The sequence below is a fragment of the Nothoprocta perdicaria genome, unplaced genomic scaffold (genome assembly GCF_003342845.1).
Source record: "Nothoprocta perdicaria isolate Ctin4 unplaced genomic scaffold, notPer1 scaffold_9, whole genome shotgun sequence".
Lineage (NCBI taxonomy): Eukaryota > Metazoa > Chordata > Aves > Tinamiformes > Tinamidae > Nothoprocta > Nothoprocta perdicaria.
Genome location: NW_020456198.1, coordinates 4,351,719 through 4,365,805, shown reverse-complemented (window position 1 = coordinate 4,365,805; position 14,087 = coordinate 4,351,719). Strand labels below are relative to the sequence as shown.

Here is a 14,087-nt window from a genome sequence, read left to right as displayed (position 1 = left end):
GGACATCTGAATAGTTATTTATTGAGAAGCCACAGTTCTCACACTTTTACAACTGTCGGCTTGTATAAGGCAAAAAAAGCAAGATGGATCACTATTTTACACAGAAAGAAAAAGCTCTGGAGAGAGGACTGATGGACATGCAGTTACTGGTCAAAATGCAATGTACATGACATATATAAAAACCATTGTGAAACAGAGGAATTGTAAATTATGGTTACAATCTACCGAAATAAATATTCAATATATTATTATAAACACATTTGTATAGTCTAAGATTGTAATTAAAGTTGTCTTTGTACATACACGGTTATTTGAAATTTAAACAAAAAGTGTAACATTTAGAGGAGCAAACGTCAACATAAAACAACTGCTTTGGACTTGTAATATGGCGTGATATATCCATAATGATAGGATTAATCTGGTGTGGCAATCAGAATGACTAATCCTTTGGGATGTAGCCTCTATGGAGTTAACTGCACATTGAAGGGAAGAGCTGGTTTATTAACAAGGATGCAGAATGATTCAAACGGCTGTCTGGGTTTGTTTGTTTTCTGTTTTTAAATGAACAGAGAGAACAAAAAAAAAATATCATTTGTAATTGCCTGTTTTTTCTCTTAAAAACAAAGCTGTGATTTTTTTTTTAATTATTATTAATTTTAAGCAGTTGGCATCCACAGAAGAGAAACAAAGAAATGAAAGGACTCGGTTCACTCATCTTCACAACAATTTACCATCAATGTATATACAGTACATTAATGAAGCATTGTTTAAACTTTAATTATAACAGGGACACACCTAGCATGTTTTCTATGTAGTTTCTCCATTAACAGTATTAAACAATGGTGCTCCATATTGCTTATGAACATATAGATATGAAATCAGGAAACCAATGAATCAGAGAGGTGCTAATCTCATTACCACACAGCTAACATGGCGTTTGTATTGGTCAACTTCTCATGGGCATTGAGAGCAGACAGAAAAACTCCTAATGTGGCTAACCGAGTAACGGGCGGGGTACATGCAGGCTGCCCCCAGCTCCTCCTAGTCGTCCTCCTCGTCCTCCTCATCGCTGTCCTTCATGGTGATGCCCTGGAGGCCGCCGCCTTCGCTGACCGACGCCGTGGCCTCCTCCACCGTCAGCCGGTTCCGAATGGTCTCGTAGGTCTTGCTGTTGAGCGTGGAGTCCAGCACCCCTTGCAATCGGAAATCCCGGTACGTTTTCTGGAGCGGCGGGAGAGGCATGGAGGAAGGAGACGGCACAAAGTCAGCGTGGGCACCGGCTCCTCGCGGGGCTCACCCGGGAGGGTTGGGGCTGCTAAAGGGAGACACTGACTGCCAGGAAAACCCGTGTGTTTTGGTGGCAGGGGGACCTCCAAGGCAAATGCAGCCCTGGGGCTCTCTGCCTGGCATCAGGGGTGCTTTAAATGGCCTAAACTGGGGTTTAAAAACACATGGAAGCAGCAGCACAGAGCTTGGCCTAGGCATGGTGGACATGGTGCCGATGGGCTTACGGTTGGACTTGACTATCTTGAAGGTCTTTTCCAACCATAAAGGTTCTATGATTCTAACTGTCCTTGCTTCTAGATACCTTCGCTTGCCTGTAAATAAGGGCTATTTTTCCTTCACGTAGCCCAACTCTGTCTTCTGTAACTGCAGCTGGGATTGCCTGTTCCTGGAACGCAACGTATTAGCTAATCCCACCTCCAGTATCGAGATTAAAGCAGCTAAGTCTGGGACACCGGAGAAAATTGTTCGTGTATAAACATAAGGACATGGCACGTGCTTCTTAAATCTCTTTTTTCTTTTTATCTTTTTTTTCTGACACTGCAGTTGTATTTCTGTGGTTGGCTATATTCCCCTTATTACTGAATACCAAGTTTTTTGTATTTTAATTTACTTTTAAAACTTCTCAGCTCTGTGAGATAAAACTCTGGCCTTGCTGTGGTTCATTTAATTATGGTCTGTGTTTTGTATGGAAATTATTGATGATTTTGGGAAGTCCTTGGATTTTTTTTGGAGCTGCTTCTGAAAATGATATTGATATAAATAAAGTGCAAGGAAAAAAACGCTTTCTTCAGCTAGCTCCTAAGCAGAAATAATTTGTCTGTGCCTGTTGTTTGCAGTTATCAAAAGCATATTTGAAACATTTCAGTTTTAATTTATTCATGCCTTCAATGTGTTCAGCACACGAGACCATAAACATTTTAAAATACTAGACCAAAAAAGCATGAGATAGAACCTAAAATGATCAAAAATGTATTTACCCCCTTCTGTGATCTTATTATTTCATGTAAACCACTGCGATTTCACACTGAAATAATTATCATTAGTCCAAGGCGCGCGCACACGCACAGACACACACGCCCGTGCACGCAGGGCAAGATTACATTACTTTTGGGGTCTGTTATCTCACCTTTGCGATCTCTTGGAGTTGCTTATACACACCCATTGCAAAAGAAACAACTTCCATTAACTATGAGAACACTCCTTGCTTGCACTTTGGTGATGATCACAAGCCAGAGCTGGGCTTAAATGGTTCTGGTAAAACTGCGTTAAAACCTTTTTATTTAACCCACTTTAACACTGGAGCTTATTGGTGTGATCCACATGCTCCCCCCTAACATGAAGAGGCTTGTTTTGGCATGCTTATTATGCAGGTAGGTTTGAATAACAACAGATTTTTTTTTCGTCATGTGAATAGTTACATTATCCTTATTTGCACACATGTATTCTGCAGCTTTGCACGTTTCAAGTTCCTGCCTATTCTTCTGTGCACACCGCACGCACAAATACCATCACTTTAAACCGGTTTAATGAGCAGCTTCATCAGTTTAAACTGGTTTAATGAGCAGGTTCATTCACCTGCAGTCCGCAGCTGGTCTAAGAGAACACGCTGCACACATGCACCCACGCACATGCCTTTCAACAAGAAGATGTTAGCAGAAAAATATCCCCTTGGAGAGGCTTACCTTTACTATCCTAATGAGCGTTTTCAGCTGGTAGATGTGGAGCTGCAGGTCCATGCGGTCGGTGAGCCAGGTGCAGACCACGTTCATGGAGCTCGTGTACCATTGCTGCAAGAGAGACAGGACCTCTCCAGCAGGCGCGAGCGGGGCGCGCGGCGCCAACCTGCCCCGCCGGCCGCCCGCTCAACGGGGCCAGCCTCGGCGGGAGGCAGGACTCGCGTGCACGAGCTTCCCCTGGTCACAACTACGGCAACGGTCTTGCTTGGAGGGGAGCTCATTAAACACCAGGGTCTCAAGAGCCCTTTAATGCCATCCTCGCCTCTGCCTCTCCAGGAAGAGCGTTTGCTTCCCAGGCCAGTGGCCACCAGCAAGGGGTTTGTAATCCTGTTTTACCACTGACTTGCCAGCAGCAGTGCGAGCTCGGCCCAATATTATTTTTTAATTATTATTATTATTTTTTCCAGCCCATTTCCCAGCAAGAGCGCAGTCCTGCCAATAAGTGCATGAGCCCCACTACTTACCATGGGGAAGTCCAACCCCAGCAGCCTCCCCGAAGCTGAGAGCAGGGGCGGTTAGTGCAGCACAGGGCTTAGCTGCAGGAGAGGATGCGCCGGCGCAAGCACCTACGGGCGTTTCATCCTCACAATTATGGAAGGTGGAAAAGCATCCCCTAAACGAGCTCGTTCCAAGCTGCTGGACTCAGAGGGCCCCCTCCAGGGGCTGAAATTTGGCTGCTTGCCTGGGAGGGAGCCTGGCAGCAGGGCGGTCGCACACTGCCCGCCCTGCCGTGCAGGAGGTCGCTGGTGGGCTGGGGTTCAGCTTGCACATCTGATGCTACAGGGGTGGGTAGTGAGCCCTGAAATACAGACAGGCAGGGACTACGGCGAGGGGGGTCACAGAATGGCCCCGCTGCATCGGCTCGATGGCTAATTAGGAAGGGCTCTGTCTGCACAAAACCCTCGTGCCTCCCTGTGCACGGTCACCCCCTCGCACAGAGACACACACAGCAAAACCTCCAGCAGAGACGGGCTGAAATCAAGCTAGGGCCAGCCTAAAGGGGAAAACAAACAACAAAACAAAGCAGGATTTATAAACTTCTTCCAAGAAAATCCTATCTCTGATCGATTCCCATCCAGGTTAGTCTGAAGCACAGCTCCTTCCCAAATAAACCTTGCACCAGTCTGCCTCAAGCATTATTTTCTTCTCATCCCTTTTTTTCTCCCATGTGTGGGTCACTGCCTCAGAGACACCCTTCTCTCCTCTAGTTACTTTAGCTGCCAGTGCTGCTGGTGAAGAGTTGATACCCAAATACTGTGTATTTCCCAAATCCAAGGCTGTGGCTCGCAATAACCCTGCACACAACACACACACACACACACACACACACACACACACACACACACACACACACACACACACACACAGAGACGCTGTGCAGCGCTGGCAGAGGCGCTCGTGCCTGTGAGCAGGTTGCAGATGTCACTGCCGGCCGCGTGGCTCCAGCACCGCTAGCTGTCACCAGGCAGGGGCTGAACTGAGCAGTGGGGGCTGCGGGCAACGGCGGCCCGGAGCAGCCCCCGGCCGCGCACGCGAGCTGGCAAAAGGCTGACCGAAAGGAACAGATGAGGCCGAACGCAACGAGACCGCGTCCTCCGCGCGGGCACTGACACCGCAGCGCGGCCACCCTGGCGCAGGCACCGCCGCGGCGGGTCCTATACGGTGGTTTAACATAGGGTGCCCTGGAAGCCTATACGGCTTCCTACACACAGAGATGTGCCCTTGGAGGGAGGGCTGCAGAGCCTTGCTTGGCAGGTCCTGCTTTTGCTCATTGACTGCAGTGCTGAGGGCGAATGCAGCACAGCTGGGCAAGGGCAGCTCCTCTCTCCCACCAGCTGCTGGAGGGTGAGAGCAGGAGGCCACCAGCTCAGTCTCTGCTGGCTAATTCCTGCATCAAGAAAAGACCCGCTCAGGCCATTCCCATATTTAGATTTCTGCTCCATCTCCATCTCCATCTTCCACTAGAAGAATAACCAAATAAAAGGCATGGGATAATCTCTTGCTTGCTGCTTGTATCTTACTCAACCTGGTGCAGATTTGGCTGCCCCTTCAGCAGCCAAGGGCCATCAGCCTCTACACCTGGCACTAAATGCCCACACCCCAAAACACCCCTTCCCCCACCACATCCTATAAATCAAAACCCATACAGGAACAAATCAAGCCATACACATTACACAGGCACACGCTCTTCCTCCTTACCGCTGCACCTTGTCTTCCAAAACACGACCCCTAAACGAGATGAGATGATGCCTCCCTTGTGCTGTGCTGCACACACCTACACCACGCTCCAAGTGCAAACTAGGAGCGAGACCCTCTATGGGACAACGGCACAAACACCACGAGCTGACGGCATCTGCCGTGTCCAGGAGCTGCTCCTTCCACGGGGCCACAGAAAGCAGCAAGAGGAGTTTTTAGGAAGGAGTTTTAGGAACACGATTTTGCTGCAGCAAACCCTTCCAATTAAGCTAAATTAAGCACTCATTTCTCATGAAGCCGGTTCTGTTTCTGGTAGACACTCAAACACAGAGAATTTGAGGGAAAACTTTTCCGAATTGGATCTTTCCTCTTGAGTACTGCCTAGCAAGGGCTCAGCCAGAAGGACTTGGGCTGCGTGAAGGGAGCTCTGCCTCAAAGCTAAGTAACTCCAAAGACTTTCTGTTCATGAGAAAAAAGACAAAGTATAATTCATTGATCTTGATACACGGAACCGTCACATCACTTCATAGAGCACACACCAACTGCTGAATTTAAGCCCTGCATATTCATAAAAGATACGTTTAGCCCATAAATTAAATGTTCCCTGTAGCTATCACTAGTGTTGATGTGCTATAAGACGCACGAGCCCTCTGATTTCATGACTAACCACCACGGATGATAACATTTGCATATGATTATATTATTAAAAACAACAACAACAACAAAGCCAAATGCTCCTGAAGAGCCATGCGATCGCTGCAGACAAAGAAGCGCAACGTGGTCCTCTCGGACAGCAGCTTCTGTGTCCGTGTGCCGGGAAAAAGCTCCTCCCAGAGCCCCAACTACAGCTGGGGTTTGTCCCGATGTCCCCAGTGTGGAGGGCAGAGCCCAGGCTCCAACCTTTGCTCCCGGCCTCGTCGTGGGATTGCAGCAGGTTTCAGGCACAGGGTCTGAGCACCCATGTGCACAGCAACTGTAGCTGATACAAGAAGAGGGTTTTCTTGAAGCTCCCATGTAAAGAATAATTTTGAAGCTCCCATGTAAAGAAAAGGATCTGAGAGAGCCCGTGGGCCGCATGTGGGCATGCAACTCGCTGCCATGCACGTGCATTACTGATGACACCATGGATAATCTTGGGAACGAGCTCAGGAAGAAGCCCAGTAGCAACAAGCAAACATCCACTCGGCAAGGCCAGGAACTGAATCCCTCTTTCAGGTTGGTTTTTCCCCTTTACAGCGGCCCTCATTGCGAGGTGCCAGCCTGGGCAAACGAGCTGGGCCAGCTGGGAGCCTGGCGAGCAGGCTTGGAGGAGCTGCACCGTGCCAAGGGGCAGGCTTTGACGGCTGCCCATCTAACACCCCGGCCAGCTTGAGCAATAAGCTTCCTTGCTGGCTTTTTCCACCCCCCCCCCTTTTATTTTCTGAGTTTAAATGCATGATCAATAAGTTGCTTAAATAGCAAGTTTATCTCTGAATATATAAATTGCAAAAATTTTGATATGAATAAATCTGCAAGTAACACACGGAGTGTGGCACATTTTTATCAGAAAACTGTGCTGAGTTCCTGCGCTTTCTGGGAGGTGGTGTCATTACACATACACAGGAACATCTGCAAACCCCCTTCTTCTTTAGTGTGAGCTGAATGGAAGCATGACCTCCTGTTCCTTGCTATGAACCTTGAGTTCACACTCATATTTTACATGTTACAGGAAGCCACAGCTCACCCCAGGGGTGCTGCAAACAGAATCTCATAAGCCAGATGCAACACTGCTTCTTAAGGCACCTGAAGGAGCTGTATTCTTCATTCAAAAGCTTACATACTAGTAGCTTAAGGTCACTTCAGCTTTTGTAAAGAGTGGGACAAAACCAGGAATGCTTATAGGGCTGGGTTGTCAGCAGGGTAGCAGAGGGATTACAAGAAACCTGTGACTCTGCCTCTTTCTGCCTTTACTGGTAGTTTTTTTGTGTGTGAACAAGTGCCATACAACAGATTGAGGCTGGTATAAAGGCCTGGGACTGTGCAAGAGCACCCCGCTGAGCCTCAGCTGTGCTTGCAATTAGCAATAGGCATGAAATGATTATTGTTGTGGTGGCTGATGGCAATCTGAAGTGACAAGTTTTATGGGGGAAGTTGTAGTAGGGATGTTCAGCAAGTTTTTGCAAACCATTAATCGGAGGCTGCAACACAGTTTAGTCAAAGCTATTTTATGTCATTCCGAAGGTCTCACAAGGATGCTGAAAGAATATTTTTCTGCTCTCAGTGCCTTGGAATGGAGTTTTTCTAGGTCAGGGATTCTTTACTGCCCTATTTAGTGTCAAAAATACCCATTTGCCTCAAATTAGCAGAAAGCTTGTAGTTAAGGGCTAGAGATTAGGCATACAAAATTACTCAGCAGGTGACTGCTGGGTGGATTTGGGGGTTGAGAAGTCTTTAAAACTGACTACGAGACATTATATACTTCTGACAAAAGAACATAGTAATCCTACCTGCTTGCTTTAACCACTGTTGTTTGTCTATTATTACGTGCTTTAATGCTCATAAGAGCAAAACTATTGGTGATACTACTCAATTACCATAGTAACTCTCCCCTGTGACCTCTCATTTCAGGCCGGGCTTTCCAAGCAGAACCAATCCAAGCAGGGCAAATCTATTTAAAACTGCGGCGCACACGGCCCAGGCCAGCTCCAAACGCCGGCTGCCGCCCTCGCTTTGTCTGGGGCCCGGCCTTGTTTTGCAGCGCTCAAAGGCGCCTTTGAAACGCACCCTTGGGCTCAAGGTGCTGCAGCCGCCACGCGGGGCGAGCCACGGGAGACGGGGAGGCGCCGACTCCAAGCCTCAGCTCCAAAGGGAAAATGGAACTGGATCTTGGGCAACGTCCCTCGCTCGGAGGGACTGGGTGAGGCAAGAAGGGCAAAAAAAATCACTGGTTTGTTGGGGTTTGTGGCCCATGCAGCGGGCCTGAAGCTCATCTGATGGAAAGCTGCAACTGCTGGCGTGCGGATGCCACCATTTGCAATGATTAGAACTTGCACAGACAAGGAACTGCACAGACTCATGCCAAAGACCGTCTTCTATCCTGTTCTTTAAACAAAGAGGAGGATCCTGGCCAGCCTACCAGCAGGGTTGGGATCACGCACACAGCAGCGTGCAGGAGGGGGATTTGAGGGCGTCCTCCAAAAAACTGGCTCTACCCTGGATGCTCTAAGTGGCTGAGGGTGGCGGATGGGGGGAATGTACCTTCTGCTGGGCTAGCTGGGTTTTAGATGGGCTCCGAAAGCTAAGCTAGGCTTTGGAAACAGCGGTTTGGGTTTCTGCAGAAGGTGAAGCATCTGCCTAGGCTCACCAAAGGCTGAACTGCAGTCAGCAATGCAGAGGGGAAAAAGAGGGGCCAAGTAGATCATAAACCCTTGAGCTAAGATACGTGGCCCTGGTCGGATGAGGACGAGGAGGGTGAAGGTGGGTGAAGATGCACACGCAGCTCAAGGTGCCCGTTGTCAGTAACGAAATGGGAGTAGAGACCCTTCTGCCTCAAGACGAAGAAACAAGAACATTTCTCCCCTGCAAACATATGTTTTCTGGCTCAAAAGCGGAGACCTGCCCACACAGCAATCCCCATCCCACTTGTTCATAAACTTTCCTTCCCACTTCTCCACGGAAACTGCATTCCGCCCTGCAGAGGCCTCGAGTGCGTCCTCCTTACGGGCCTCCTTCTCAGCTCTGCTCTCCGAGGGGACCTGCAGAAGAGGCCCCAAACGGCACATCAGCGTTTGGGGCTACGAGCCCCGCTTGGAGGGCCAAGTCTGCAGCAGGTGCCCACCGGTCAGCGCCACGGGGCAAAGAGCATCCAGCTCCACGGCGCCCCATGCCTGGCCATGAATAACCTCAATAATAACCCAGCGACTACCTTGGTTTACACCTGCCGAGGATTTGACCCACTCTCCTAAGTCCTGCAGGGGCCAAGGCTCAGGGCACTACGGATTAAGCAGCTGAGAGCGCCCGGGTTTTCCAGCGGCAAAGAAATTGGAGAGCTACAGAGACCAAGTTCAGCGGCTGCGGATCTCAGAGCACACAGCTAAACAGAAAATAAGCAATGAGTTAATATCACGGGCATTGATCAGCTAGTCTTACAATTAATGCTTCCAATAAAAAAAAAAAAAAAAGGAAAAAAAAAAAAGCTCCCCCTTTTTTATTCAACAGAATAAGAAATTAAACACTTGTGGGCTCATTCTAAAGAATGAATGAAATTGAATAAGCTACCTAGCACTTGAGATTCCCAGCGAGTGCTTGAATAGAGCAAACCTCCTGAGTTGAATGGATTGCCTTTTGGGACCAATTTGTCTCTTTTCACTCTTTATTCCTCCTTTTTTGCTGACAGATGTACAAAGGCGGAACTGCGCTGTGCAGCTTAGCTACATGCACCCACAGCAGCTGTCACTTTTGTCGAGCAAGTTAATCAAGCAAATGCCACCATATCCCACTTTCTATAAGGAACAACATGTTATAGACAGTAGTCTTGGGAGACGGGGAGGGAGGGAGAGAGACTTTATTTTAACTTTGAGTAGCTGGTATTTTTTTTTTCTTCTGTGTGTAAAAAAAAAAAAAAAAGAAAATCAGCCAAACCCGGTAGCAAAAGCTGACACTTTTGTTTTCCCCGAGAACAAATATTTAATATGATTTTAACGCTAATTCATACTATAGGGGTGCTGTCCGGTTTTAATTAAATTTAAGGGACTTAAGGGACGGGGTTAGAAAAGAAATGGAAGCTTTTTGTTTGCGTTAACGCTTGTTGATAATAATATATTGATTGTCAATTGCTAAGCCAAAAAGATTAGTGTAGTAAATACTATTATCTGAATGCCACAAGTGAAGTGCTAGCTTCCCTTCCCTGCTTTTCCCTTTGTGCAGCAGTTTGAATCACTGGTTGTTATTTATACGTTTTCTTTGATAAAACCAACTTGTGTGGCTGATTTTTTTTTTTTTAAACCCTGCCTCATTAAGTGCATAATAGCATTTACGTGTGGGGCTTTCTGCTTTTTAGCCTTTCAAGCTTAAGCTTATATTCCTCTCTCACAACCATGTTTCAAAACTTGGGATGGTCACAAACAATTGGATACGCACCAATATTGTATAGATCGGATTCTCTCTTGCTATTGCCAAAGGCTATAAAATAACAGAACATTATCTGCAAAGAGTAAATAAACAGTTATCCTTCTGCTACGCCGCTGTGCACCAGATAATAACCCAAACCGATCGGCAGGCAGCATTTCTGAGCTGCTGTATTCTTAGGGATACAAAAGTCTGCATCTAAAAGTACATTTTTCACTATAGCTCTATTGAGTGCACAATAACAAAGCGCTACGAGGTCTAACGGCAGCTTTTCTTTTTGTTATTAGAAAGATATTTCCCCTTAAAATTTACAGACTTTTAAAAGTGTCTTTTCTTTCAGAAAATAAACCGAACTTTTGCTAACAGATTGCATTGTGCTAATTTAACTTCTCCGCAGGATCTCCAGCCTCGTGTGCTCGGAAACAGAATGCACAAGCCAGAAGTATTTCGGATACATGAACTCTTCACCAAACCGGGAGCCGACCCTCGCACCTTGCTCACGCAAGCAAATCGGTAGCGGGTCGGCAGGGCTCTCGCTATGGCTTGGTACAAAAGGCTACAGGCTTCTCGTTTGCTAAATTAAACTCTTCATGGGGCTCCACATTAAATTACGGAGATCTCATAAAGTGCTAACAATTAATAAAAATGCCTCGAAACTCCAGGGTGTTTTTTTTTTTCTTTTTTCCTTGCTTTGCTCTATTAAAGCCTCCTGAACGCGCTTGGAGCCTCACAGGTCAGAGTCGCACTGAGATATTATTGAAATAAACAGCTGTATTGCTTTATCCAAGTCCTCAGGCTTCCAATTTGGCCAAGGATATTTTTTATACAATTATTATAATTTCATGGCAGGTATATTCAGTGTCTTCCTCCAAGTCCAGCCTGGTTCTGTGATGCTTGATGCTTTTTTTTCCCCCTATTTTATTCCTTAACAATGAAATTTCATCCACATTAAAAACGTGGCTACACAGGGAAGTTACAAAGGGGCTTGCTATTAAAATAATCCGTATTATTCTTTAATAACGTCACAGTCCCAGCACTACATAATAGGGTTAAGCTGCTAGCCAGAGCGATTCATCATCTGTCTAGGATGCAAATGGCATCACTGAATTACATTATCTTATTTTTTTTGCCTCTCTCTTCCCCAAAATAAACCGCACACGCACGCACAAAATAACTTTGAGTCGCTTAAGAGCGCTGCCTTGGACAAGACCGGGAGGAATCAGCAGGAAGGGCGAAACTTGGAGCGGCCCCATGTGAGAGCAGCACGTGCCGCGGTACATATGGCACCGCGCTCGCCCGCTGCTTGGGGAGCTCTGCAAGAAGGGGAGCCCCGGAGGGCGTTTCACCCTTAATTGGCTCTATCCGGAGGGCTCCAACACAGCCCCGGGATCCACTGACGGGATGGGGCTCCCGTGTGTCCGCATGGGGAAATTGGCTGCGTGGGTTGGGAACGGCTCCCGCTGCCATTTCGGGCTGGGGTGGCCAAGGTCTGTGGCAAATAAACGTGCCCAGGGGCAGCAGCAGCTCTAGAAACTCACTGCGGTTTGTGCTGCGTGGAATCAATCGACCCGCAGATTCCTCTGGGGATGCGAGAAGCCTCGGCGCTGTTCAATGCACGTCCATACGGCCCGATCCACCAAAACCTGCGCGGAGCTCCGCGCTCTCAGGGACCCTGCAGGGACGAGGTAAAGCCTGTCCTGGCTACGCGGCATTCCCGAGGTGGAAGACCCGGCTGTTGGAAGAGCGGGCTCCAGCTCCCGCCTACGCCCAAGGTCTCGAGGGACCCTGAGTTATGGGTTTGGGCTCCAGGGCCCTCTCTGCCTTCTCAGGAGCTCCAGCCAAGTGGACAGGACTCGCTTGAGAACTGCCAAATACAAACAAAAATAATCCTGCAGACCCCCACCAAATGCTTTGCAGAATTCTGCAGCCCTTAATTTTTCCTGAAGAACTGAGAGATTTTGCACAAAAATATATAAAGGTACATGCTCGCACACAAAATTCTGCATGGATGCCTGTTCTCAAATACTTTTTTTTTTTTTTTTAAAAAAAACCCTATAAAATATTCTCTGCTTATCTCCATTTTTCAAAAAAGAAATGGAGTCAACATACTAAAATTTGGCTTGCTATATAAAGAACCCTTTAAAATATAATATCCACATGGTGTGCTTTCTCTTTTTGCATACAGGGCCCAGGGCCTTGATAGTCAGTGCAATGCAATGACAGTATAATTGGATGTAAAGTTGATAAATAAGATGTCATGCAGTAATATATGTTACGGAATACTTTAATTATACTTGGTTTTAGATTGAATTGAACGATTCAAACTGGGACTCGGTAACCTTGAATTGACTCCTCTTTTGCAGTCTGTAAATTCCAAAAAATTCGCTCCAAGCTGCCTGGGTATCGCTGTGTCCCGGACCTATTTAGTGAGTGTGGGAGGCAACAGCAATCCCGGTATCATTTCTGGGGTTTCATACCAGAGAAAACATGTTCCCTTCCCTAGTCTCGGTGAGCATTTTTGAAGGCTGATATCATAAATCCAGGGTGAGGTTTAAAGGCGTTTGGGGAAAGGGAAGAAGTGGAGATCAAGGGAAACGAAGTGACCTACGTCGGCTAATCCGGCACGCACCACTGCCTGGCGCTGGCACCGGCAGCCAGCGAGGGGCCGGATTCCGGCAAGGGGAGGAAAAGAGGGATTGCAGGCGCCGCGGGAAAGCGGACGGCTCCTCACTGCTCGCCCCGGCGCACCATGGATTGTTTTGGGCCAGGATCCACACGGGGATGTGCTGGGAATGGCGGGGAGGGAGCCAGGGAGGGCTCCTTGCCACGCCGCCCCCGATCCCACGCATGGATCCATCCCGCAGGGACCCCTGCTCTCCTTCGGGAATGCGGGTCCCAGCCTGCTCCTTTGGGAATGCAGGTCCCAGGCTGCTCTCCCTGTGCACCCGGCATAGGTTGGGGATCACGGAGACACTGACACCTCCGGCTCCTGACTACCCACAAGAGCGGAGCCCAAATTAGCCGAGAGGCCTCTCAAATAAAGCCGGGAGGCAGAGCACTATGTAAATCATACGGAGTTATAAATGGGCACGGATGGCTCCAATACAGCAGAGACTGCTTGGCAAAAGGATCCCTCTTCCCCGAGCCACCAGGGCAGCAACTCTTCTGCAAAATGCACCTCAGTTACTCATTCCTATGGGGAAATCAAGGAGCTCGCGCTCGGTGCCTGCCCTAAAATGCAAAATAAATAAATAAACGAATGAAAGATCTCCAACGCTCACTCAAAAGTACTGTGCAGATCATGTTAGCAAGCCTGTGCTGACCTTAAAGTAACAGAGCAATCAGTCTGCCTTCTTAGAATGATTAATGGAAAATCTCCTCTGGAAAAGAAAACAAATTAACTGTCTTCAACCAAATGTCTACTGGAACATGAAAAGCTGTTCTGATAAAGACATTTAGGAGGAAAAAACCCTTACGAGCATGTAAAATCCAGTGACAGATCTAGGACTTATTTTATTAAGGCTCTCCCTAAAATAAATTAAACGGGATCTACTTAAAGGAGCGCTCTATGGGAGGAAGGTTGCGGGCAGCCGCTCCTGCGCACGCCGGCGGCCGCGTGAAGCTGGCGAGGGCCAGGGCAGGGGAGATGCCTGTGATGAGCTGGCTCTGTGCTCAGCTCCTTTGCCCTTTCCTAGCAACTTACTGCTCAGCTGAAGAGACCTTCACGTGGACGGCGGGCCCCGCTGGGTTTGGGGGCCGTGC

At 47.9% G+C, this 14,087-nt stretch overlaps 1 protein-coding gene across 7 annotated transcripts in view; it reads right to left on the bottom strand.

Moving 5' to 3' along the window:
- CADPS (calcium dependent secretion activator) overlaps positions 1–14,087 on the bottom strand; it is a 188,610-nt gene continuing 174,523 nt past the window's right edge. For all 7 annotated transcript variants that reach the window (XM_026052668.1, XM_026052665.1, XM_026052666.1 and 4 more), the window contains 2 exons: positions 2,970–3,074; positions 1–1,221 (listed from right to left, as the gene is read on the bottom strand). In XM_026052668.1, coding sequence (XP_025908453.1) covers positions 1,042–1,221; positions 2,970–3,074 — 285 coding nt within the window. In that variant the 3' untranslated portion in view covers positions 1–1,041. The remainder of the gene's footprint in view (positions 1,222–2,969; positions 3,075–14,087) is intronic.